At 44.3% G+C, this 27,713-nt stretch overlaps 1 pseudogene and 2 gene segments (V, D, J or C); all 3 read left to right on the top strand.

Moving 5' to 3' along the window:
- Positions 1-1,919: 1,919 nt before the first annotated feature.
- LOC124227161 (immunoglobulin lambda variable 3-19-like) lies at positions 1,920-12,730 on the top strand. The segment is given in 3 exon segments: positions 1,920-1,965; positions 2,109-2,434; positions 12,692-12,730. Coding segments are annotated over 3 exon segments (411 nt in total).
- A 5,874-nt stretch (positions 12,731-18,604) lies between these two features.
- Positions 18,605-19,122, top strand: LOC124226572 (immunoglobulin lambda variable 4-3-like). The segment is given in 2 exon segments: positions 18,605-18,678; positions 18,800-19,122. Coding segments are annotated over 2 exon segments (369 nt in total).
- A 6,242-nt stretch (positions 19,123-25,364) lies between these two features.
- LOC124226574 (immunoglobulin lambda variable 3-19-like) lies at positions 25,365-25,875 on the top strand (annotated as a pseudogene).
- Positions 25,876-27,713: the final 1,838 nt, after the last annotated feature.

The following is a 27,713-nucleotide window of genomic DNA, read 5'->3' as shown; positions in this document are numbered from 1 at the left end:
GAGCCACAGCCCTGAGGCCTGTCATTCCTCGCCTGCCTGCTGTCCTGTGGACAGGTCAGAGGACACACGCTAACTGCCAATGTTGTGCAGTTCAGGTTTGCGGTTTCTGCAGAACTAGGTGACCCCTCTCAGAATAAGAAGTCACATAGATTGTCATTTTTTAAGCCATTTTAATATATCTGTAGTGGTATCTACATTTTGTTGTTAATTTTCATTTCCTTAGTGACTTGTGATGTTGAGCAGCTTTTCAGGTGGTATTTGTAGTCTGTCTCTTTTTCTGTTGGTGAAACATTTGATCAAATCTTTGCTTATTTTCAAATTCAGGCTCCCCAGCTGAGTTTTACTCATTTGTGTGTGTGCATTTAGATTGATGTGATTTTATTCTGTGAGTAGGTTCATATAGCCACCAGCACAGTCAAGATAAAAAACAGTTCCAGGTCCATAAGGATCCCTCCGGTTGTCCATTATGACAACATCCACCTCCTCCCTCTGAGGTGCCATTTGCTGCACCTAACACCTGGCACCCACTAATTGATTCTCCATTTGTAAAGTTTTGTCTTTTCAGAAATGATATACATAAATAAACAGTAGAGTCCTACAGTATGTAGCCTTTTGGAATTGACATTTTTCACTCTGCATAATCTCTTGTATGTTCATCAATATCATTGTGTGCATTAAGAGTACAGTCCTTTCATTGCTGAGTAGTATTCCATGGTCATGGTGTACCAAAGTCTGCTTTTTCATCCACCCAGTGAAGGACATCAGAATTGTTCTGTCTTTAAGGCTATTATGCATAAGACTGTAACATCTATGCATAGTTCCTCTGTGAACATAAGTTTTCACTTTTTTGAAATAGATGCCCTAGGGTATAATTCCTGGTTGTATGGGAACCACAAGTTTACTTATTTAAGAAGCTGCCATACTCTTTACCAGAGTTGCTGCACCATTTCACATTTCATCAGCCAAGCAGCAGTGATCCAGTTTCTCCACATCCTTGCAGCATTTAGTGTTGTCACTATCTTTCATACCACAGATTCTGATAGGATGGTAGGGATGTCTCCATGTGGTTTTTATGTGCATTTCTCTCTGGGCTTATAAGGAACATCTTTTTATGTGCTCTGCGCCATCTCTATATCTTCTTCCATGAACTATTTGTTTTTGTTTATTGCTCATTTTCTGAGTGGATGTTATCTTTACTGTTTAGATTTGAGAGTTTTTGTATAATCTATACGCTAGTTGTTCGCTGGATATGTGGTTTGCAAATATTTTCTCTCTGTTACTTGGGTTTTTTCAATCTTCTTTAGAAAGTTTTACAAAGCAAAAGATAATTTTGACAAGGTTCAGTGTATTATTTTCCTTTTACGAATCATGCTGCTGGAGTCATCAAAGAATTCTTGCCTAACCCTAGATCCCAAGGATTTCTCCTACATGTTTTTCTAAAACAAAAAAAAAAAGGGGGGGGATTTCCTGAGAGGTAGATGAGCAATTTCTCTGTATCTGATCATGAATTCTGGCCTCTCATACAACAGCATAACCACAGTCCCTACAAGCTCCTGGTTCAAGCACGGCCCAGCCCAACTGCATGGGTGACCCATCACTAGAGCAGGAATGAGGGCTTCTCCCCAAGAACAGAGAGGAAGCCCAGGGCACAGACTGAGGTGTGCATGTGCTGGGGGCAGGGGTCAGCACTTTCTCACTCAACACCAGAGGGAGCTCTGAGTGCTCAGAGACAGGCCTTGGGAACAGGACCCATTTTCACAGCCTGCTTTAAGCTCAGCCATTTTCTCCTCAGCAGGAAGACACCCAACAAGGCCACAAAAAGGAAGGAAGTAGATTTGCATTTCTTCAGAGAATAAGAGAGGCTCTGAGGCACGTCCCCAGCTGTGGTCTCAGAGGCAGAGCTCTGGGGCATCTCCACCATGGCCTGGACCCCTCTCCTGCTCCTCCTCCTCACTCTCTGCACAGGTGCTGCCCCTCAGGGCTCAGCCCCAAAGGGCACCAGGGAGCCACCTGACCCTGACTTTCCTCTTTGCAGAGAGGATGCTGCAGGGTGTCTGTCCTCTGGGAATGAGTCCCTCGTCCTCACACTCACCTCTCCTCTCTTGCAGGCTCTGTGGCTTCTTCTATGCTGACTCAGCCACTTACCTTGTCCGTGGCCTTTGGAAGCACAGTCACTATCACATGCCAGGGAGAGCTCCTAGACAGTTATTATGCTGAGTGGTACCAGCAGAAGCCAGACCAGGCTCCCGTGCTGGTCATATATTATGGAAGCAAACGTCCTTCGGGGATTTCTACCCGATTCTCTGGCTCCTACTCAAGCAAGATGGCCACCCTGACCCTCAGTGGGGCCTGGGCCGAGGATGAGGCTGACTATTACTGTCAGGTGTGGGACAGCAGTGGTAACCAGCCCACAGTGACACAGGCTGATGGGGAAGTGAGACACAAACCCCTTTCCCATCTGTCTCAGACTCTCCACCAGCCCCAAGAAGACTGTAGACAAAGCCATGAGCAGGTCTGTTCCAGGTCCTCAGATCTGAGATCCCCAGGCTCCGTCTCCTCTCAACCCTCCAGGCAGGCTCTGCAGAGGGTGGGTCAGCACAGGACACAAAAACAGCTGTTATGACAACAGCTCATTTGTTAGAGAGGGCAGACAAAAGATTGAACGTGTTAGGAGCAGATATGGAAGACATTCTAAAATCACCAATTAAATTTCTTGGAGATGAAAATGACATGGTGTGTGATTTAAAAATACACTGGGTGAGACTGATATCAGATTAGATCCTGCAAATAAGAGATTTTTTTAACTTGATATCATGGTAATAGAAACCATTCAAAATAAAACCAAAAGAAAAAGGTTGAAAAAATGAATAAAGCCTCAGTGAGTTGTAGGAAAACTTCAGCAGCCTAAGTAGTGTGTACTTGGAGGAACTGAGGGAGAGAGGAAGGGAAGCGGCTGATGGACAGAAGAAGTATTTGAAAAAATAGTAACAAAAATGTTCCAAATTTGATGAAATTCATATATCAATATCTCCAAGAAGCTCAACAAAGCTCGGGCACAGGAAACATGAGAAACAGCACTGACACACATCATATTGGAATTGGTACAAACCCATGATGAAGACACACTCTTACAAACAGGCAGAGGGACCAGCCTGGTGGCGTAGTGGTTAGCTTCACATGCTCTGCTTTGGCGGCCTGGGGCTCGCAAGTTCGGATCTTGGGTGCAGACCCACACACCACTCATCAAGCCATGCTGTGATGGCACCCCACATACAAAACAGAAGAAGAATGGTACAGATGTTAGCTCAGAGACAATATTCTTCACCAAAAAAAAAAAAGCCACCAGATAGAAAAGACATGATGTACACAGAGGAGCAAGTATCATGGTGAGGGCAAGTCTTAATTAGAAGCTGTGTGAGCAAGAAGACATTGGAGCAATATCTTTGAAATACTAAAAGAAAAAACCTGTCAACCTTGAATTCTTTCCCTAATGAAAATGTCGTTCATAGGGGTAGGCAAAATAAAACATTTTCAGAGTTCAAAACGTTGCAGAATTGATCACCAGAAGATCCTCACTACAAGATGTGGTCTAGGAGGGCCATCAGATAGAACGAAAAGATGATAGATAGAAACATGAATCTAGTCTACACAAAGAAATAAGAAGCATCAGATACGATAAACATACAAATGTTTTTATTTGTTAATGTCTATGAAAGATAGTCACATGTTCAAGCAAAAAATAACAATGCTATGTTGTGATTTATAGTGAGTGTAAAAATAAAATATACGACAATGCTACCACAAATGCTGGGGGGAGGAAGAACATGTTATGCTCTTCTTTAACTCCCTGCAGAATTATAGCATATCACTGGGAGGTAGACTGATAAGTGAATCATTTAATTTTAAAAATGTTAAAGAAAACACTTAGCAACAAAGAGTTATACCTAATAAGATGTATTAGCTATGCTTCTCCAGAAAATATAGAACCAATAGTACGTATATCTCATATGTATATAAAATGTAGAAATGTGTATACACACATGTACATATGCATGTATTTGAGAGATAAGCATTTTATATACTTTAATTATATGTTAATAGTATATTCTATAATGTTATATATAACTTGTTATATATATTTATAATTATATATAACCATTATATCTCTAGCTCTTTCTAAATATATATAAATACATTTATAGAGAGAGAGAAAGATTTTAAGTAGCGCTTCTTCCAATTGTGGGGCTGGCAAGTCTGAAGTCTGTAGGCAGACCAGAAGGCTAGAGATATCCTAGTAAGAGTTCATGTTTCATCTTTAGTCAAAATTTAATCTGAATGATTGAACATTTTAAGAGGAAATAGAGAAGAAAATAAAAAGATCAAAATCAAACTTCTAGAGATGAAAACTACAATGTGTCAGATTGAAAATACAAGGAGTGAGATTAACAGCAGAGAAAATACTGCAGAAGAAGAGATGAGTGAACTTGAAGACACAGCTATAGAAACTGCAAAAGAAAAGTTAGAACAAAGGCATTAAAAATCACCAGAGAATCGCTGAGCTATAGGACAACTTTGGGCAATATAAAGGGATGGAATTGGAGTCCCTCAAAAAGAAAAAGTGGGGTGGGGAGTTGAAACCAGGCACAGGTGGGGCGATTGCCTTGTTCTACAAAGCAAGCCAGTTGGTACACAATTTTGCATGTGAGCTACAAAGTGGATGTTGCTTCACTACTACTCTCCAAATCCTGCACGAGAATCTCTCTCTAAATCCAACCTAAGCAGAAATATAGACAGAAATAATTCTGTGAAATACAGTTCACCCTATCAAAGTGGACACTTAATAGCAGTGCACCCCTTGTCCACATAAGACCTACTCGTATCTCCACACTCCACACAAACGCCAAATAAATGTAATGGTAGCCATACCACCACCTGAAAACACTGTCTTGCCAACAATTAAGAACATGCTAATCTTTTCCCCAGAAGAGGATGCAAAATAATATTTTGTGTTCTAGGGGTATTTTTCTCCCAGCTCATTCATATTTCCCCTTTGATTTCCTCTACCTTAAACAGAGAGACATAGTGTTAACTGCTGTTGACATTTCCTGTGTAAAATGGTAATAGGATGAGACAGGGGAAGAAAACAAAAATATATGGTTCATATTTTTCCAAACACAAACATATCAAAATAAGGAAGAAATACTTGTTGCTTCTGTAGTGCACGTTTTTGCAACTGGCCATGTAGTCAATCAGACCTGGTACCTATAATTACCTTCTTCACTATCCATTCCTTATTTCCATTGCCCTCAGCAAACAGCTCACTCATTCTTGATCCTTGCTTGGTGGGATGACCAGAACATTCATTCTGGAAGGTTTTGGCCCGTTATCACTCCTGCTAAATTGGACAATGGTGATTTTATGACTGTAACCACAGGCCCAGGGAGCACTAGAGGATCTCTTGCACTTCAGACATACTCCTCCTTACAATTGTGTAGAGCAAAACAATTCCCCCTTGACAGTTAACACCAACCACCCCAGTCAAGACTCTCCTACTCTGCCTCATGATTCACTGTCAGGAGGAGAAAAAAGGGATCATAGAGCAGTCTCAATGTGCAGTTCAATGCAATGCAGCAGAGTGTAAAGTCTCAGGGATGAGAAGGACAAACTGTGCTCATGGATCAGTAGGAATAACAGTGAGTGCTGCACCTCCCACTTTCCACCTCACAATTCCTAGACCCAAGAATCCTGACTATGAGAGAGGCAACATTGTGCATTATAGACTGACTTAGAGTACATACAGCATCCTGGAAGGCATTACCTCAGCCCTGTAAGGCGTTATCACCTACCTGGCATTGTCACTGAGTCCTCAAAAGCCCTTCCATCATTCGATCAAGGCAGTTGCTTCAGAATGAAGAGGAAGATTGTAAGACCAATGAGCCCATGAGCCTGGGCCCATTGCTGCTTTCCATTTGCAATGAAATGAGTTCTTTGGTTAGAAGACCCCATGTGGAATTCCATATCAAGGGTAAGGAATTCTGTTAGTCTATGGACAATATTTTCGGCAGAAGCATGTCAGGCAAAGAAAGAAAATCCCTATCTAGAGCAAATGTCCTTTTCACTAAGAAAAAAGAGCAGTCCCTTCCATGATGGAACCAGTCTGATGTATTCAGTCATCAGGTAACTGACTGATGTCTTCTAGAAATGTCATCATCTTTGGGAACTAAGTACTGTGTTCTGCTGTTGGCAGCAATTCTTCCCCTGGGGCAAGAGTGCCTGCATCAGGGAATCACGACCTGAGAAGTAAGTTCAGAATGCGCACCTGGACAGAGGTTGTCCCTGCGCCTCCAGCCACTAGTGTGGAACAGGGCACCAGGGCACAGCAGAGGGTCGCCCGTCAAGGGCCTGGGAATGAGGGTTTTAAAAGCAGCAAAGGAGACTGTCACATGCAGGGAGGGTTAGTAACCGTGACCCAACACCTGAAGGAAAAGGCGGCAGCTATATTTATACTATCATCCTAGACAACGACGTACACATTTCTGACCCTGTGGTCTTTGATCTCAATCTAGTAGAAATTATCTATTTCTCTGACCCAGGTTCAGGCACTTCAGTTCCCCCATACGCGCCAGTCCTGGTTTAATACCATCACTGTCCACACATGATCCTCCACCCTGTGACCACAGGATACCCTCCTCACTCCCCCCTCTCTGAGAGGCTCCTGTCCTGCAGACGGTGCCGCTCCTCACTCCCGGGATGAGTGCCTGGCACACAGCAGTTGCTGGCTAAAGTTTGTATTCTGAATTAATTAAATTAAGATGTTTTATTACTTGATACAGTTTCCCAAACAACTGAAGGCATTTAATTATAATAACCATTCACTCCAGATGCTCTTAGAGTTTGAGCCAACTCTCATCTTATACAGCAGTTCTTTCCAGTGTGATCTGTCCTTGGCCCTGAGTAACACTGGTGATACTGAGGCACAGTGACTATGACCTAGCCCAGGAGCTCACACCCAGAGCAGAAACTTATAGCACTTAGATTATTCTTTGTGTGTTTGGCAAGTGATGCATTTCCTTCAGGATCTGTGTTCAGGAGCTATGATTGGCTTAGGACCCTGCACCTGTCTAAGTCTTGTAGTGTCACCTGTAATATGGCTTCAGAAAAAGCAGACAGACTTCACATCTGAGCTCAGCTGTGGCCAGCCGAGCCCAGGAATGAGGTCAAGACAAAGTCTGGGATAAAGGTGTCAGCCCCAGATATGGGACCAGCTGGAGGAATAGTATCCCCTGGACTGAGGGTGGGGGTCTTCAGGGGCTGCCCCTCCCTTCTCTGTGTCCCTTGAGGGTGAGCTCTTCTCTGAAACCACAGAGCTCCTCAAGCAGCAGCCCCTGAGCTGGGGTGTCATCTCACATAGAACCAGAGGGACCTATAGTTAGGATAGAACTGTGTACTGGGGCTTTGGGGAGAAAAATAAAAAGAAGAAGATTTGCAACGGATGTTACCTCAGGGCCAATCTTCCTCACCAAACAAACAAAAAAGCATACCTTTGAGAAAAGAACAGGTGAGATTGGAGGTGCAGAGATGGGATGGGGGCGTGATTTCATGCAAGGATTCTGGATGTCCCACACCCAACTCTGAGGATTGTTGTTGTTAGTGCCATCAAGTCTATTCCAACTCCTAGCTGCCCTGTAGAAGGCAGAGTGGATCCCTGCCCTGTATTTCTGCAACATCCTACCACATTTGGGCACTATATTGGACAATTCTCCACTGTTATTCATAGGGTTTTCATGGTCAGTATTTTTGGAAATGGGCAGCGTGGGGCACTGGAATTGGCCACCCCAAGATATGTCTCTGTGGCATGAGGATTATTTTGGGCTGGTTACTTTTAAAAACCACAGACATGAGAGAAACTCTGAAAAGTAGAATTTACTTACCCGTTGTTAAGAGACATTTACATTTGTAAAGGAAATCTCCATCTGTAAAGCTGTCTCCCTCTCTGTACCAGGAAGAAGGGGGATGACCTTATCTCTAGAAACTTATCAATGTAGAAGGCAAGGACTTAAATCTGCATGATAACCTTACCCTTGTTTACTGTGCATTTCTGGTAATCTCCCATAACTGGCTCCCCCCACCCCCAACATCCTCCTTTGCCATTAGCTTAGGGTGGTATTTAAGGCGAAAGCTTCCGTCATTTTGGCAAATTGCTCAGTTTGCCTGATCCTCTCCCATGTACACATGTTATAAATCTTTGTTGAATTTTCTCTTGTTATTCTGTCTCATGTGAATTTAGTTCATTGTCCAGCCTGAAGGACCCAGAGTGGGTAGAGGAAATGTCTTTCTCCCCTATAGCAGTCATGTCTTTCTTCCTAAACTGTGAGAAAATTGATGATGATAAAGGAGCCTATTTCTGTGTTTCTGAATGTTCTGGTGTTGAGAAGTCACTTCCTAGACATATAGTATGGACACTGAATGAAAGGATGACTGGGATTCAGGCATTGGTGAAGAGAAGTGTCCTAGGGAGAGTTTCTGTCACAGAGAAAAACACACAGAAACTAGAAGACAGAAGAAAGCATGATGTGTGACAAAGTAGGACAGTCCAGATCAATGGCAGCTGACTGAGATCAAGAAAAGAGCAGGAACCACCTATTTGTGTCTGGACATCCCATTGTGACATTACCCCCCAACTCAACACCCACGTGGCTTGTGAAAAGTCTATTCTTAAACATTTATCCACATCGTTGCAGGGTATAAATCTGAATCAAGCTCAGGTGATTCAGGGCAGGGCAATTAAGCCCCAAGACCCAGGTGGCCCTGGAAGGACTTGGGGAGATAAGCATGAGGAAGTGAGTTTCCATGTGACCTAGACCTGAGCTTCTGAGACTTCAGTGAACACACAGTCCCCTGGGGGTCTCCACAAGATGCAGATGCAGCTGCTGCAGGTCAGGGTGGGGCCCAGGAATCTGCATGTCTAACAGCTCCCAAGGGAGCCTGTGCTGCTGGTCCTCCAAGGACCACACTTTGAGTGGCTTCACTCCTGCTCACCTGCTACTCACAACTCAGCTGAGAGTCACCACAGGAAGGCACAGTCTGTGAAGCACAGGGGACTTGCTCTCCCTCCCACCCCGTGTCCATGGGATCTTGGCTCTATACTCACCTCTGTCCACATTTCTCCCTTTCATCAGATTTAGGGGCCTAATGTGTCCTGACTCAGCCTCCATAGGTATCTGGGGCTCCTGGACAGATGGTCTTCATTTCCTTTGCTGAAGTAGTGGTGACATTGAGCGTTATGATTGTGTCTGCTGGTACCAACAACTCCTGACACAGCCCCACATGACTGAGGGTGGGGTCAAGAATCATATCTCACACACCCTAGACGCCAAGTCTGGCAACATGGCCTTTCTGAGCATGTCTTGGCTCTAGCCCAGCCATGAGGCTGATTACTATTGCTGTTCCTACACAGGGTGGGGGAGGGGGACTCATTTCCACTGTGTCTTAGTGAGGAAGAAGTGAGACCAAAACCATCCTGAGCTGCCCCTCTCCTCTCCTGCCCCCTGTTGTGTTGTCGTTTTACCTGTAGTGTGTGGGAATCAGAATTAGCCACCCTAAATGTGTCTCTTTTGCTTGATTATTTTTAAGAACAAGAGACTCTACAAGAAACTTTCACCACCCCCTCAACTGCCTAAAGAATTTAAAATAGAAGACCTGTTCCAGGAAGGGGCTAACATGAGAAGATAACTATAATGTAATGTAAAATATGTTTCTCAGGTCACACTGTGTGTAGTTGGCCCATTTGCATTTCCATATCCATGTAAATTGCCCTCCTCCCCCTTGAAGTCCCTCCCAAACCCCTACCCACAACATTCTGCTCTTTCTTTAGCTGAAAATGGTCTTTAAGCTGGCAGCTAGGCCATTTTGGTGAGTTGCTCAGTTTTCCTGAGTTTCTTCCATGCATACGTGTTATAAAGCTTTGTTTGATTTTCTCCTGTTATTCCATCTCATGCCTTTTAATTGGTAGCCCAGCCAGAGGGACCCACAGGGTAGAGGATTTGTCTTCCTCCCCTACAAGTACATCACTTTCTATGTACTTTTCTTTTATGGCTGAAGAAGTGAGGTCCACTCCTCTCTCCAACTACACGGCAAAGGAGGTCCTGGGAAGCATCAGCTCATTGAGGCCCCTTGGGAGCAAAGGCTCTGTCCCTGACTGTGGTCTGTGTGCTCAGACACCACTTGATCTGCTCAGGAGAGGCAGGTATGGATTGATGAGGATTTTTAGGCTGCTTAATTTTAAAACGGTTTATGATGAGGATTTTTAGGCTGGTTACTTTTAAAACTACAGATGAGAAGCAGGCTCCGAGGACTGGAATTTTGCTTGCCCTTTTGAGAGACATTTGCATTTGTGAAGGAAGGGGGGGATGAGCTTGTAGGGACCTGAAATTGGCCACCCCAAGATATGACTCTTTGGCATCGGGATTGTTTTGGGCTGATTGCTTTCGATAAAGTGGGACAGGGAAGGAGGCTCTGGGGAATGGAACTTGCCCTTCTTGGGACACATTTACATTTGTAAGGTAAATCTCTATCTGTAAAAGGTGCCTCCTTCTGTGTACCAGGAAGAAGAGGAGAGATGACCTTGTCCCTAGAAACTCTTAATGGGGAAGGCAAGAACTTAAGTTGGTTGCTGTCTGGCAATCTCATCTAACTGGTTTAGGCTGGTGGCGTCTAACCTTTCTAAGCTTTACTTAATCCAGTTTGATTCTTGTCTAAAAGTCATGGGATCACCCAATGACCAGACCCCACCTGCACTGATACCATTTTAACTTATTTTCATGTTCTTTCCTTTGTCTTCGTAAAGAGATGACTCACATACCTATGCCTTAAATTTAGCCCTAACCCTCAACTCGGGGCAGCAGCAGAAGCTCTGACTGCCCGTGGGTCCTGTCCCCACGCACCAGCTCTGCCTGCCCATGGGTCCTGTCCCCATGCCAGCGGGGGCAGCAGTAGCTGCTCTGCCTGCCCATGGGCCCTGTCCCCATGCTATTCCACACTATTCTCTAAATAAAAGAGCACTACTGCCAGATCTTGAGAGTCCAAGAAATCTTTCTTTCGACTCTTCGGCTCACTGACCCCGCATCATGGATGACGTCCAGATGGCTCAGAGTCCAGTTTGGGACAGTGCAAGGGGGTCACATTGAGATCCTGTCTTTAGCTACTATTGTCCACCCCATCCTGGGACAGGGGCCTCCTTGTCCACTTTTCATATCTGTCCTCTCTTCCCGGTACCAGAGAGAGAAGTTTGACAACAGGTGACCCTGGCTTGACTTGCCCATGACTTGAGGAAGCAGATCCTGGGGGACCCTTTCACCCCATGGGGGTCAGGCTTTGTCTGTAATCAGCAGCCTTGGAGCCCTGATAGAGCCATGGGTCCTACCATCAAAGATGCCTCACTCCTCCTCGTAAATCCCTTTCTCCACCTCATGGCCTTTTTTGTCTCCCTGACCCTCATTGGCACTCACAGAGGTACTAAACTTTACCAGATTAACACAAATTATCCTTCAAGGTCTGTTTACAGTCCCATCCTCAGGGAGGCCATCCATGATGTAAAGACTAAGTGAGATGCTTTTCCTGAATGTTCTCACGGCTCTCTGTATTTCCCCTTTTGTAGCTCATAGCATCTGTCACATCTCATTTATACCTTTGCCACAGTTAGACTCAGTTCTGGGAGGGCGGGATTGTGCACAGGGCTCTACAAGCTAGTGAATCTGAGTATTTACAGTGATGGTTATAACTCGCATGGAAAACTACAGAATGTCCTTATGGGACAGGACAAGGCTATGGAACCATGTGCATCACTCCCCATCATGATCCCAGAAGCAGGAGGCCTGGAGACAGAGGGGTCTAGGTCACAGGAGAGACTGTGCTGCCTGGGGATGAGACAGGCTCCTGGGAGGAGAATGGACACTATAGGGGAGGGAAGCATGTTACAGGAGGCCCCTCCCAAGGGGTTGGGATCATAAAGACAAAGCAGCTGGAAGGAGCCCAGCCCTGCTGCAGAGGCCCTGAGAGCAGAGTTCTAGGGGGACTGAGTTAGTTAGCGAGGGCGGCTGTCACAGAGCACCACACACTGGGGGCTGACAATAGAGATTTGCTGTGTTACTGATCTGAAGTTAAAAGTCTGAGATCAAGGTGTCAGCAGGGTTGGTTTTCTTGTGGGGTGTGAAGGAGAATATGCTCCATTCCTCTCTTCTAGCTTCTGGAGGTTGGCTGGCAGTCATTGGTGTTCCTCACTTGAAGATTCTGCCTACATATTCACATGGCGTTCTCCCTTGTCATTGTCTCCAAATTTTGGCTTTTGTAAGGACACCTGTCAAATTGGATTAAGGGTCCACCCTACTCTAGTATGATCTCATCTTAGATTAACTAATTACATCTGCAATCATCCTCTATCCAATAAGGTCCTATTCAGAGGTACTAGGGTTTAGGACTTCAATATATGGATTTGAGAGGGGACAGAATTCAATTCATAACAGTGGTTCTACCATGGTTGGACCCTTCCTTCCCTTGGGGAGGAAGCTCGTAGGTGCACAATTCTGCAGGTTGTAGATGCACCACTAAGTACTCAGGGATTCAGGGGGCATGAAAGGATGGCCCAGGAAGACCCCTGACTGTCCCCTACATGACCCATACCTTGTGCCTGAAGTCCAGCCTGCACTATAGTGAGAACATCTCTGACATGTGACAAGGATGGCCACCACAGGCTCCCAGTCAGGCCATAAGTGAGACAAGAGCCCCATTTCTTCACTGGGGGGGAAGGTGTTCAGTGGCAGCTGCCTTCCTGACAGAATCCCCAGTACATCCAGTTGATCTGCTTCTACTCCAACTACATGTCCTGTTTCTCCTGAGCCAGCTCAGCATAGCTGTGGATGTGCCATCCTTAAGATCCTGGTGACCTGCCCCTTGTGCTCTCAGAACTGATCAAAATGATCAGTCTGATGAGCCCCTGCTCTCTCTGTCCAGCACCCTTTCCCCTCAGTGATGCCAGCCCAGCCCTGAGCCCTGTCAGTCCTCACCTGCCCACTGAGGAAATTAATAAAAGTGATCTTAGCTAAAGAGGAGTCAGAAAGGCCTGTAATGGGAGCGCTCACGCCCTATCGTACCTCATCAATTACTCCAAACAGGAAGAGAGGTGCTTATGTCTCCAACAGGAAGTACAACTACTCTACAGCTGAAGGAGGATTTCTCTCCCACTGGCAACAGCTCAGCCAATGAGAGGTGTTTCTGCCCTCAACTCTTACATTCCCCCAAGGGGCTTTCATTTAGAACAGCCCCTCCCTACTCCCCCATTTTCTCTGTAAAAGATGCTTTTTTTCCCACATTTGCCCATCTTTTTCCATCACTCCCCATCATGATCCCAGAAGCAGGAGGCCTGGAGACAGAGGGATCTTAGGTCACAGGAGAGATTGTGCTGCCTGAGGATGAGACAGGCTCCTGGGAGGAGAATGGACACTATAGGGGAGGGAAGCATGTTACAGGAGGCCCCTCCCAAGGGGTTGAGATCATAAAGAGAAAGCAGCTGGAAGGAGCCCAGCCCTGCTGCAGAGGCCCTGAGAGCACAGTTCTAGGGGAGACTGAGTTAGTTAGCGAGGGCGGCTGTCACAGAGCACCACACACTGGGGGCTGACAATAGAGATTTACTGTCTCACAGTTCAGGGGTTAAACGTCTGAGATCAAGGTGTCAGCAAGGTTAGTTTTCTTCTGGGCTGTACAGGAGAATCTGCTCCAGGCCTCTCTTCTACTTCCTGGTGGTTTGCTGGCAATCGTTGGTGTTTCTTGCTTGTAGATTCTGCCTCAATCTTCACATGATGTTCTCCCTTGTTATTGTCTGTCTCTGAATTTCTTCTTTTTATAAGGACATCAGTCATATTATTTGGATTAGGGCTTACCTTAATCCAGTATGTTCTCCCTTTAAATTAACTAATTACATCTGCAATGATCCTGTATCCAATAAGGTTCCATTCAGAGCTACAGGGATTAGGACCTCAATATACGGATTTGAGAGGGGACATAATTCAAGACATAACAGTGTCTCTGCTATGGTTGGGTCCCCCTTTCCCTTGTGGGGATAGTTGTGGGTGTACAGCTTTGCAGGTTTAGAGGCACCACCAAGCTCTCAGGGACTCAGGTGGGGAATGAACTAACATCCCCTAAATGACCCATCTATTGTACCTGATTTCCAGGCTCCTTCCACAGTCAGCAAATCTATGACACAAAGAAAGGTGACCTCCACAGCCTCTTATTCAGGCCATAAGTGGGATAAGAACCCAATTTCTTCTGTGGGGGTTCAGGAGCAAAAGCCTTCCTGACAGAGTCCCCATGACACCAAGCTAATCTGCTTCTCCTCCAACTGTAGGTCTTGGTCCTCAAGAGCCAGCTCAGCTCTGCTGTAGACATGGCATCCATAAGAGCCTGGTAAACTTCCCCTGTGTTCTCTGGACTGACCTGTGGGATCAGTGTGAGGAGCCCCTGCTCTCTCTGCCCAGTGTCCCTTCCCCTCAGTGACATCAGCCCAGCCCTGAGGCCTATCAGTCCTCACCTGCCCACTGAGGAAATTAATAAAAGAGACCTTAACTAAAAAGGAGGCAGGAAGGCCTGTAATGGGAGATCTCATGCCCTGTCATACCTTATCAATTACTCCAAACAGGAAGAGAGGTGTCTGCATCTCCAACAGGAAGTCCAACTACTCTACTGCTGAAGGAAGACTTTCTCCAACCCCAGCAACAGCTCAGCCAATGAGAAGATACTGCTGCCCTGAACTGTTGCTGCCCCTCAATGGACTCTCCTTTAGAGCAGCCCCTCCTTACCCACCCTTTTGCTCTATAAAAGCAGCTCCTGTCCTTTGCTTTCTAGATTTGCCTATCTTTTGCTATAGTATGCACATCCCGAATTGGAATTATTTAAGCTATTCCCAAATAAACTCATTTTAAGGGTAAAATAACTGGTGAATTTGCTTTTTAAGTTGACACCTGCATGCCGCCCTCTGTGGATGAGTCAGAGCACTCACACTGATGTCAACAGGCGCAGTTCGGGTTTGCAGTTTCTATCCCGGCCCCCCCCCCCCCGAATGAGGAGTCTGATGCAGGGCTGACTCTAGTGAGACAACGGGGATGGGATGACGCACATCGCAGATCTGGACAAGCATGAGGCAGTTCTGCTGTCGTTCGGCTGGGACATCACCCGATGCCACTTTTGGAGAACCAGGGCCACATCCTTGCATCCAAAGACCTAGTGGTCAGGACTGGAGGCTGGGAGAATGTGCCCCTCCATGACCTGTTCATAGGGCATTGCATTTGTGATCTTGCGTGCATGTGCATGAGTGTGTATTTTGATTTGGCCAGGAAATGTTGCCAATGTCACATGTCCCAATCCCGAGACTTTCTCTCTTCATAACATTCTTCCTTTCATTATTCCAGTGTCTTTGCTTTATATTATGCATAGGAATAAGGATAAGGATATCAATAGAAGGAGAAAAGGGAAACATTCATATGTGCTTAATATGTATCAAGCACCATCCAAAGCACTTCATATTTATTAAACTGTTTAATCACATACCCTCTATGAACAGGAATTCTCATCATCACCCAGTTTTACAGATGGGGAAACTGAGGCATGGAGGGATGAGCAACCTTCCTGAGGTCAGAACTAGAAAGTGGCTGACCCAGCAGCAAACGCAGGTCTCTGACCCGAGTCCCCGGTCTCCACCACCATCCTGTGGCCTCTCATTGTGCCTTCAAAGCTGAGACTTGGCCTCTCCTTAATGTGCAGGAACTTCTCTCTCCTATTTCAAAAGGAAATGACTGATATAGTGACTTCTCAGTGCAACCCTGTCCAATAGAAACAAAATTCGAACCACATATGTAATTGAAAATCTTTCAGTAGCCACATTTAAAAACTGAGGAGAAACAGGTGGAATTACTTTTGGAATATATTTTGTTTAACTCAATTAATTGAAAATATTATCATTTCAATGTGAGTTAAACATAAAAATATTGACATATTTTACGTTATTTTTATACTAAGTCTTTGAGAAGTGATGGGTATTTCAGAACTACAGCATATCTCTAGTGGGACCACCCACATTTCATGGTTGGCAGCTAAATGAGGCTCGTGGTCACACTATGGACAGAGCAGGTTGGATGGATGAGTTTTCCTTGGGGTAATGGTCCCTGCAGTGTGTAATCACAGCCACCAGGCGGCGATGGAGAGTCCCATATCCCAGAACCTCACAGGAGGGCAATGGCTGCTCCAATTTCCAAGCAAATCAGGAATATTAAGGCCACCTAGAAATGAGGGAATTTTTATAACGTGTCCACATTACTTCTGTTCTCGAATACAAGATATTAAATACAACTACAATATTAAAGATGAATCTGAGGGGCCGGCCTGGTGGCACAGTAGTTAAGATCACACATTCCACTTTGGCGGCCCAGGTTTGCCGGCCCGGATCCCAGGTCTGGACATGGCACCACTTGGTACGGCATGCTGTGGTAGGCGTTTCACATATAAAGTAGAGGAAGATGGGCATGGATGTTGGCTCAGGGCCAGTCTTCCTCAGCAAAAAGAGGAGGATTGGCAGCAGTTAGCTCAGGGCTAATCTTCCTTAAAAAAGAAAAAAGATGAATCTGAGCCATCAACATATTTTTCTTTTTTTGAGGAAGATTAGCCCTGAGCTAACATCCGTGCCCATCTTCCTCCACTTTATATGTGGGATGCCTACCACAGCATGGCTTGACAAGCAGTGCATAGGTCCACACATGGGATCTGAACTGGCCAATCCTGGGCCACCAGAGCAGAACATGGGAAGTTAACCACTGCGCCACCAGGCTAGCCCCCATCAACACATTTCCACTATTAGTCAGTGTAGTGAAGGACAATAGTGTGTGAATTTTTAAATTAATATTGACATCTGTATCTCTTTCAGAAAAGATCATTTCCATAAACCTCATGACAAGTCATAAAGTTATGTTTTGAGCATAATTGAGAAAGGAAGGCTGATCATAAGAAATATTTTATTGAATTTGGATTACCCGGTATTCTCCACAAAGAGATACATTTTCCTAACCTAAGAGCAATGATCAATTTAGAAATGGTCAGTTCTCCCCAGGATGGTACTAACAAGTTCCCTCCCATGCTGTAATGAGACCCAGAAGCAAAGGTGTCAGAACCAGCCTGCAGGAGTGGCCAGCAGGGCCCCATGGGGTAGACTCTAAGGTGTGAAGTGTGAGGAGTGGAGGCATCAAGGTGGGGGGTGGAGAGGAGCTGTGTGTAACACGTTCAGTGGGAACAGAAGTGCATGTGTCTGAGGCATGTGGCCCCCATCTCATCTTCGATGATCTCTTCAGACCAAACTCTGAGGAGTGAGCACATGGGGTCTCCTGTCTGTGCTCATGTATCAGCACAGCGCTTGACACATTATTTCCATGTACAACATCTCTAGCATTTTGTCAGTAAATTAGTGTCATCACATCCTCAGCAGTACTAGGTCTGAAAACAAATACATTTCTTCACAATATTAGGTGAAAAATGCATCTTGCCATCATGTGTATAAACTTTAAAAAGTTTCTGTTCCTACTCTGACAGTTGTCCAAACTCAGTGGCCTTGACCATGTCAGAAAAGGAATCCTGATCCTGACTTGTCAGAAGAGCCTGACAAGAGGAGCCTGGCCAGGCATCTGATTTCCCCAATGTCCCACTGACACATTCTTCTGTGTTGTCTGTCATGGAGGGAGCCGAGGGAAGGTCCCCATCTCTGTGTGTGAAGAGACGTGTGTTTCATTGGGACACACAGGTACCAGCACTGTGAAGATCTGGGTGCTCTTCAAAACAGACTCAGGGAGGAGGGAGCACCTGAATACAAAAGAGAAAGGTGTTGACAGGAGGGCCCAGAAGGGCTGGGATGAGGGTGGAGGAGGAAATGGGTCTTGGTGAGGGGCAGGCAGGGAGGGAGCTGACATGTCAGGCTCTGAAGTCAGTCTCCTGGCGTGGACTCTTGACTGACTCATCACTGTCTGGGGGACTTTGTGGAAGTCATTTAACCTCACAATGATGGCTCCTCCTCATCAGACTGGAAGAGAAGGTGGCCTCAACCAGAGGGCTGCTGGTGGGTTATTGTGATAATCTGGCTGAGGCGGTGCATGTAAACACTCACCAAGGGTCTGATGTCTATTAAGGGCTCAGAAGTAGTCATTCTACTGAACTAGCTGTACATGTAGGATGACATTCAACCTAGGGGCACAGGGGGCACTGTGGGTCCTGGTTTGGGGACCCTAATAAGATCAAGTCCCTCGGGTTGTACTCAAATGCAAATGGCATGACTGTCACTTCCTTTGCAGGCACTTCTATTGGGCATAATCAACCCCCAACTCTGAAACTCACACCTGGCCCTTCTTCTGACCTCAGGAAATTACCAGCCAGAAGTCCTTAGCCTCAGGGCTCAGACAAGAGCTCAGAAAGAAGGAATAGAGAGTAGATTTGCATTCAATGCTCCTCCCTTCTTGAGCTGCAAGAAAAGAGGATAAGACTGGAGCTTGAAGAGGCCAGTGCAGCTGGGCAGCCTCAAGGCAGAGCTCCTGGAAGCCTCCACCATGGACTGGGTTTCCTTCTACCTTCTGCCCCTCATCTTCTCCACAGGTCAGAGTGTCCCAGAGTACTCAGGGGTCTTCATCCCTGACATATCCTCCAAGTACCTTCCCCAGGGACATCTGTCCGGTCTTGGGTCATTCAGCATCATTCTTGTATTTTCTGTTTCCAGGTCTCTGTGCTCCTCCTGTGCTGACCCAAGCCTCATCTGCATCTGCCTCCCTGGGAGCCTCAGTCAAGCTCACCTGCACCCTGAGCAGTGAGCACAGCACCTACTACATTGAGTGGTATCAACAGACACCAGGGAAGGCCCCTGGATATGTGATGAAGCTTAAAAGTGACGGAAGCCACAGCAAGGGGGATGGGATACCTGACCGCTTCTCAGGCTCCAGCGCTGGGGCTGACCGCTACTTGACCATCTCCAGTATCCAATCTGAGGATGAGGCTGAGTATTACTGTGGTGTAAACTATAAAATTGATAACCAAGTTGGGTAAGCCACAGTGACACAGACAAAGGGGAAGTGAGGCCAAAACCTCCCCCTCCCTCTTCCCCATGGTGACTCAGGGTGAGCTAGTCCCTGTTCCTCTCCAGGACCCTGAGATGTTTGACTCTTCTTGTAAAACCCATCATCCTGCACCTCCTCCTGAAGACTCCGCAAGGATTAGGCAGACTTATGTCACAATTTAGGTCATTTTGACAACACGACATTCTATTTCCTCTACCACAGGCTTGTGCAAATGAGGCTGGGAGGGACCAGACCAGTCCAGGCAGGAAAATTACCCTGAGAAAGTGGCTGAACTGAGATGACCATGTCCCCAAGAACCATTGGGCTCAGTACACACATCACGGGGCTTTGTTTGGGGAAGCTATACAGATCTCAGGGGTCCAGGGGGCACCCTGGAAGCCATCTGCAGTTAGTATCTTGAATCCAGGTGCACCAGGGTGTACAGCAGGACTCCTGTCAGGGTTGAGGGTTCAGCAGTAAGCCTTTGGCGCTCAGGGGAGGTAGGACAGAGAGACCTGAACCCCATTTTTGGTGTGGAGTTGGGGTTCAGTAGGGAAGTGAGGTGCATGTTAGGAGGTCTATGGCAGGACTGAAATGGAGCACGGTTTTTTTTCTCCATCTGAGTTATATTCTCAGCTTGTGGTGCCAAGAATGGCTCCACATCCTGCACAGGACCTTTCCAGGGACAGGCTAGCATCACATCCATGGAGACAGCAGCAAGGCATGGGTGATGGGGACACAGAGTTGGAAAATATGTTGACATCCCATTGTCTCAGCACAGTGAGTGATCTGCCTCAAATGCATTGGAGGGGGCAAGTCTCCAGGATGTATTGAATTCCTCCATAGCTTTTCTGGAATCTGAAAACAAGCATCTTTCACACACACCCACACCTTGTGTCAACATGCAGCAGCTGTATTGACCTTGTAACCCTCGTCTCTGTCACTGACCTGAGCAACTCAGGTGGGATATCAGGGGTGGGCTCTAAAAAGTCAGGCTGGCCTAGCCCCATGTCTGAGCTCTGAGATGGTAATTCCGGGAACCCAAGCAGAACAGAAAAGAGAAAAAAGAATTAGACAGAATGAGAACAGTGTAAGGGAACTCTGGGACAATATCAAGCATGCTAACATTCGGATTATAGGGGTCCCATAAGGAGAAGAGAGAGACAAAGGGGCAGAAAATTTATTTGTCGAAATAATAGAGGAAAACTTTCCTAACCTGAGGAAGGAAACAGACATCCAAGTTCAGGAAGCACAGAGAGCTCCAAACAAGAGAAGCCCAAAGAGGCCCACACCAAGACATATTGTAATCAAAATGTCTAAAATTAAAGACAAAGAGAGAATCCTAAAAGCAGCAAGAGAAAGGCCACAAGTGACATATAAAGGGAAGCCCATCATGCTATCAGCGGACTTCTCAGTCGAGACCCTACAGGCAAGAAGAGAATGACACAACATATTTAAAGTGCTAAAAGGAAAAAATCTACAACCAAGAATACTCTATCCATCAAGGTTGTCATTCAGAATGGAAGGAGAGATAAAGAGCTTCCCAGACAAGCAAAAATTAAAGTTTATCACCAAGAAACCAGTTCTGGAAGAAATGCTGAAGGGACTTATTTAAGTGGGAAAACAATGACCACAAATAGAGATTTTAAAAAATTAGCAAAACAAAACAAACAACAACAACAAAAAAAAACAGGCAATAAAATCACTTGTAAGGTAAAAGTATAGTAAAGGAAGCAGATCAACTACCTGTGAAGATAATATGAAGGTTAAAAGGCAAATGTACTAAAATCACCTATTTCAATGATAAGAGGGTAATGGATAGACAAACACTAAACAAAACACTATATATGATGTGAAAAACATATGTGGGAGGAGGGGAGTGAAAAAGTGGAGCTTTTAGAAAGAGGTCAAGCTAAAGAGTCTATCTACTTAATATAGACTGTTATATGCATAGTATATTAAATAGGATCCCCAAGGTAACCACAAACTAGAAACCTATAACAAGCAGGAAAAAAAGTAAGACAAAAGAAATCAAACATATTACTAAAGATAGCCATCAAACCACAAGGGAAGTGAGCAAGAGAAAAAGAAAGGAACTGAGAAGAACTACTAAAACACCCCCCCCAAAAAAAAAGAAAAAGTAACAAAATGGCAATAAATACATATTTATCAATAGCTACTTTAAATGTCACTGGACTAAATGCTCCAATCAAATGCCATAGGGTGGCCAACTGGATAAAAAAACAAGATCCATGTATATGCTGCATACAAGAGACACACTTCAGACCTACAGACACTCACAAACTGGAAGTGAAAGGATGGAAAAAGATATTCCATGCAAATAGCAAAGAAGAGAAAGCGGGGGTAGCAATACTTATATCAGACAAAATAGACTTTAAATCAAAAACTGTAATAAGAGATAAAGACGGGCACTACATAATGATAAAGGGAACAATCCAATAAGAAAATATAACACTTGTAAATATCTATGCACCCAACATAGGAGCACCTAAATATATAAAAGCAATTATTAACAAATATAAGAGGAGAAATAGACAGTAATACAATAATAGTAGGGGACTTTAACACTCCACTTACACCAGCGGATAGATCATCCAAAGTGAAGATCAATAAGGAAACACTCGCCTTAAAGGACACATTAGACCAGATGGACTTAGTAGATATATACAGAACATTCCATCCAAAAACCACAGAATACACATTCTTTTCAAATGTCATGGAACATTCTCCAGGATTGATCGCATAGCAGGCCACAAAACAAGTCTCAATAAATTTAAGAAGATCGAAATAATACCATGCATCTTTTCTCACCACAAAGCTATGAAACTGGAAATCAACTACAGAAAGAAAACCAGAAAAGCCACAAAAATGTAGAGATTGAACAAAATGCTACTGAAAAATGATTGGGTCAATGAAGAAATCAAAGAAGAAATCAAAAAATTCCTGGAAACAAATGAAAATGAAAACACGACATGCCAAAATTTGTGGGATACAGCAAAAGCAATTCTACAAGGGAATTTTATAGCAATTCAGGCCTACCTCAACAAAGAAGAAAAATCCCAAATAGACAATCTAAAAGCGCACCTAAAGGTACTGGAAAAAGAACAACAAGCAAAGCCCAAAATCAGCAGAAGGAAGGAAGTAATAAAAATCAGAGCAGAAATAAATGAAATAGACACTAAAAAAAAAAAAATAGAAAAAATTAGTGAAACCAAGAGCTGGTTCTTCGAAAAGATAAACAAAATTGACAAACCCTTAGCTAGACTCACCAAGAAAAAAAGAGAGAAGGCTCAAATAAATAAAATCAGAAATGAAAGAGGAGAAATTACAACGGACACCTCAGAAATACAAAAGATAATGAGAATACTATGAAAAGCTATATGCCAACAAAACGGATAATCTAGAAGAAATGGATAAATTCTTAGAAACATACAACCTTCCAAAACTGGACCAAGAAGATGTAGAAAATTTGAATAGACCGATCACCAGTAAGGAGATCGAAACAGCAATCAAAAACCTCCCAAAAAATAAAAGTCCAGGACCAGATGGATTCCCTGGTGAATTCTAACATTCAAAGAAGACTTAATACCTATCCTTCTCAAACTCTTCCAAAAAATTGAAGAGGAGGGGAGGCTTCCTAACTCATTCTACAAAGCCAACATTATCCTGATACCAAAACAAGACAAGGACAACACAAAAAAAGAAAATTACAGGCCAATATCACTGATGAACATCGATGCAAATATCCTCAACAAAATACTAGCAAATCGAATACAACAATACATTAAAAAGATCATACATCATATCAAGTGGGTTTCATTAGGGGCATGCAGGGATGGCTCAACATCTGCAAATCGATCAATGTGATACACCACATTAACAAAATGAAGAATAAAAATCACATGATCATTTCAATAGATGCAGAGAAAGCATTTGACAAGATGCAGCATCCATTTATGATAAAAACTCTAAATAAAATGGGTATAGAAGGAAAATACCTCAACATAATAAAGGTCATTTATGACAAACCCACAGCAAATATCATTCTCAATGGAGAAAAACTGAAAGCTATCCCTCTTAGAAAAGGAACCAGACAAGGTTGCCCACTGTACCACTCTTATTTAACATAGTATTGGAAGTCCTAGCCAGAGCAATCAGGCAAGAAAAAGAAATAAAAGGGATCCACATTGGAAAACAAGAAGTGAAACTGTCACTCTGCAGACAACATGATTTTATATCTAGAAAACCCTAAAGAGTCCACTAAAAAACTTTTAGAAATAATAAAGGAATACAGTCAAGTTGCGGGATACAAAATCAATGTACAAAAATCGGTTGCGTTTCCATACACAAACAACGAAGTAGCAGAAAGAGAAATTAAGAATACAATCCCATTTACAATTGCAACAAAAAGAATAAAACACCTACGAATAATCTTAACCAAAGAGGTGAAAGATCTGTACGCCAAAAACTATAAAATATTGTTGAAAGAAATCGAAGAAGACACAAAGAAATGGAAAGATATTCCGTGCTCTTGGATTGGAAGAATTAACATCATTAAAATGTCCATACTTCTTAAAGCAATCTATAGATTCAACACAATCCCTATCAAAGTTCCAACAACATATTTTACAGAAATAGAACAAAGAATCCTAAAATTTATATGGAACGACAAAAGACCCCAAATAGCCAAGGGATTCCTGAGAAAAAAGAACAAGGCTGGAGGTATCACACTCGCTGATTTCAAATTATACTACAAAGCCATAGTAACTGAAACAGCATGGTACTGGCACAAAAACAGACACACAGATCAATGGAACAAAATTGAGAGCCCAGAAGCAAACCCACATGCTTATGGACAGCTAATATTCAACAAGGGAGACAAGAGCATACGATGGAGAAAGGAGAGTCTCTTCAATAAATGGTGTTGGGAAAACTGGACAGCCATATGCAAAAGAATGAAAGTAGACCATTCCCTTACACCACGCAGAAAAATCAACTCAAAATGGATTAAAGACTTGAATGTAAGACCCGAAACCATGAGACTTCTAGAAGAAAACATAGGCAGTACGCTCTATGACATTGGCCTGAACAGCATATTTTCAAGTCCCATGTCTGACCAGGCAGGGGAAACAAAAGAAGAAATGAACAAATGGGACTACATCAAACTAAAAAGCTTCTGCACAGCAAAGGAAACCATCAACAAAATGAAAAGACAACCTAACAATTGGGAGAAGATATTTGCAAACCATATATCAGATAAGGGGTTAATATCCAAAATATACAGAGAACTCATACAGCTCAACAACAGAAAAACCAACAATCCAATTAGAAAATGGGCAAAAGATCTGAACAGAGATTTCTCCAAAGAAGATAGACAGGTGGCCAACAGGCATATGAAAAGATGCTCGAGGTCATTAGCTATCAGGGAAATGCAAATCAAAACTACAATGAGATATCACCTCACTCCAGTCAGAATGGCTATAATTAGCAAGACGGGAAAAAACAAATGTTGGAGAGGGTGTGGAGAGAAGGGAACCCTTGTCCACTGCAGTCTGGTGCAGCCACTATGGAAAGCAGTATGGAGTATCCTCAGAAAATTAAGGATAGATCTACCATATGATCCAGCCATTCCACTGCTGGGTATTTATCCAAAGAACTTGAAAACACAAAGGCATAAAGATACTTGCACCCCTATGTTCATTGCGGCATTATACACAATAGCCAAGATATGGAAGCAACCTAGTGCCCATCAAGGGACGAATGGATAAAAAAGATGTAGTATTTATACACAATGGACTGCTACTCAGCCATAAGAAATGACGAAATCCGGGCACTTGTGACAACATGGATGGACCTTGAGAGTATTATGCTGAGTAAAGTTAAGTCAGAGGGAGAGAGTCAAATACCATATGATCTCACTCATAAGTAGAAGATAAAAACGACAAAAAAAAACCCCCACATAGTATTGGAGATTGGACTGGTGGTTACCATTGGGGAAGGGGGGACGGGGGAGGGCAAAAGGGGTGATTAGGCTCACATGTGAGGGGATGCACTATAATCAGTGTTCGGGTGGTGAACATGATGTAATGTATACAGAATTCGAAATACAATGTACATCGAAAAAAAATAAAAGTTAAAAAAAAGAGAGAGAGGCCCTGAGGCACATTCCCAGCTGTGGGCTCAGAGGCAGAGCTCTGGGGCATCTTCACCATGGCCTGGACCCCTCTCCTGCTCCCCATCCTCACTCTCTGCACAGGTGCTGCCCCTCAAGGCTCAGCCCCCAAAGAAACCAGGTAGCAGCCTGGCCCAGACCTTTAGGTCTGCAGAGGGCAGGCTGCGGGGTGTATGCCCTATGGGAATGAGACCCTCATCCACACACTCACCTCTCCTCTCCTCTCTTGCAGGTTCTGTGATCTCCTCGGAGCTGACTCAGCCACCTTCAGTGTCTGTGACCTTAATACAGACAGTCAGCACCATCTGCCAAGGAGAGATCCTAAAAACCTATTATGCTAACTGGTACCATCAGAAGCCAGGCCAGGTGTCTGTTCTCAACATCTATAAGGATAATGTGCGGCCCTCAGGGATCTCTGACTGATTCACTGGCTCCAAATCAGAGAACACAGCCACCTTGACAATCGGTGGGACCCAGACAGAGGATGAGGCTGACTATTACTGTCAGTCACAGGACAGCAGTGGCAACGTTCACGGTGACACAGGCTGATGGGGAAGTGAGACACAAACCCCATTCCCATCTGTGTCAGACTCTCCTCCAGCCCCAGGAGGACTGTAGACAAAGCCATGAGCAGGTCTGGCCCAGGTCCCAGGTCTGAGATGCCCAGGCTGCCCTCACCTCCCAGCCCTCCAGGCAGGCTCTGCAGACAGTGGTTCAGGACTAGATTTTTGGCTGGCAGGATGAGGCCGTCATGGTGTCTTTTCAGCTTTGGAATTTGTTAGGGTCAGAGTACCTGTATGGAAGGACACAGAGGAAGAAATCTGTCGATAGTAGTCATCCCTGGATTTCCATTTTGGAGTGTCTGGGCCACTCCTTGGTCCACGTGTCCTGGGTTAGGCCCCAGAATTGCTGAGATTCAGCTGGCACTCTGAAGCCCCGGGCCCACAAGGCATCTGGAATTCTGAGTGGGACACATTATGCCATGGATGCTATGGTGTCCATCTAGGTCCCCCCTTGTGGCATGACACACCCACCCACCATTGCTGGGAGCCCATGGCTGCTCATAGCTGTGTTGTCACTGGGATGAGCCACTGTCTACACAGAATTTCCTCTTCCTAGGTTATACCCCTTTCTGAGTGCAACTCAGGTCCAATGACTGCCTGATGCCAAGACCACAAGGTTTACCCTGAGTTCAGGATCACCTTGAAGGGCCTCCCAGCTGAGTCTTCAACTGTAAGTACATTGCAGTTAGGCCTAGTCTTTCCTCCATGCTTCATTCCAGAGACAACACCCCAAATCCTATGCATGCAACTCTCCACGTCACAGTTTCTTCTAGGGAGGCATAAAAGAAAATAAAAGTCTAGAGGGAAGCATATGGAAGAGGAGAAATCTGCACAGAGGGAGAACCCTGGAATTCTGCACATATTCCTAAGGGGACTGATGAGTCACATGTGGGAGGAAACTGCGTGAATTTGAGGAAAGAACCACCCAGAGACACTGGAGGAACATTCCACAGGGCTCACACTCACACAGTCACGTAGTGCTTGTTCCCCAGTCAGAGGGAAAAGATCCTAGTTAAGATCAGGTTGACTAGTCAGGAGAACTCGCTTCAGTCATGGGGAACATTAGCCCCAAACTAAAGGCTGCTCTGCTGCCACCTAAGAATGTGCACAAGCAAGTTGAGAAAGGATGGACCTGTGCCCAAGAAACTTTACTTAATCAAAAAAAATTTTTTTTAAGAAAAACCGTGGAGAGAAATACAAAGTATCCAGGACCCCACAAGAAAAAATTCACAATACCTGTCATCCTGTCAAAAATTTCTTGCAAAGAAACAGAAAAATAAGAGCTATAATAAGTACAAACCCAATTAATCTAAATTGGCCCTGGAGTTGACCAAAGGATGTAACTTATAGACAAGGATGCAAAATCAATTATTATAACTGTATTCCATGTTCTCATGAGGGTAGAGGAAAGATTAAACGTTGTGTTAATGTATGCACATACACACAGGTATTCATTGATCTACTAACACTGCTTTAGAAGCACCATATATAAAATATATGTGATCACAGATAAATAATGCATCATTTCACCCTAAGATACTATAAAAAGAAGAGCAAACTGAAAGAAAAGCAGGAAGAAGGAAGCAAATGATAAAGATAGAGATGAAATTAAGGAGAAAATAGAAAAACACTAGACAACAATGTCAACAAAACTTCAACGATATTGACAAAACTTTAGCTAGGTTTATCATTTTTTAAAAAAAATACAAATTACTAAAATCAGGAAGTAAAGAGGAGCCATTACTACTGATATTACAGAAATAAAACAGGAATTTAAGGTTGTGAGGGAATACTATGAACAATTACATGCCAAAGAAATTAGAT

The sequence above is a fragment of the Equus quagga genome, chromosome 15 (genome assembly GCF_021613505.1).
Source record: "Equus quagga isolate Etosha38 chromosome 15, UCLA_HA_Equagga_1.0, whole genome shotgun sequence".
Classification (NCBI taxonomy): domain Eukaryota; kingdom Metazoa; phylum Chordata; class Mammalia; order Perissodactyla; family Equidae; genus Equus; species Equus quagga.
Note: the sequence above shows the minus strand (reverse complement) of the source record. Positions and strands in the feature narration are given on the sequence as shown.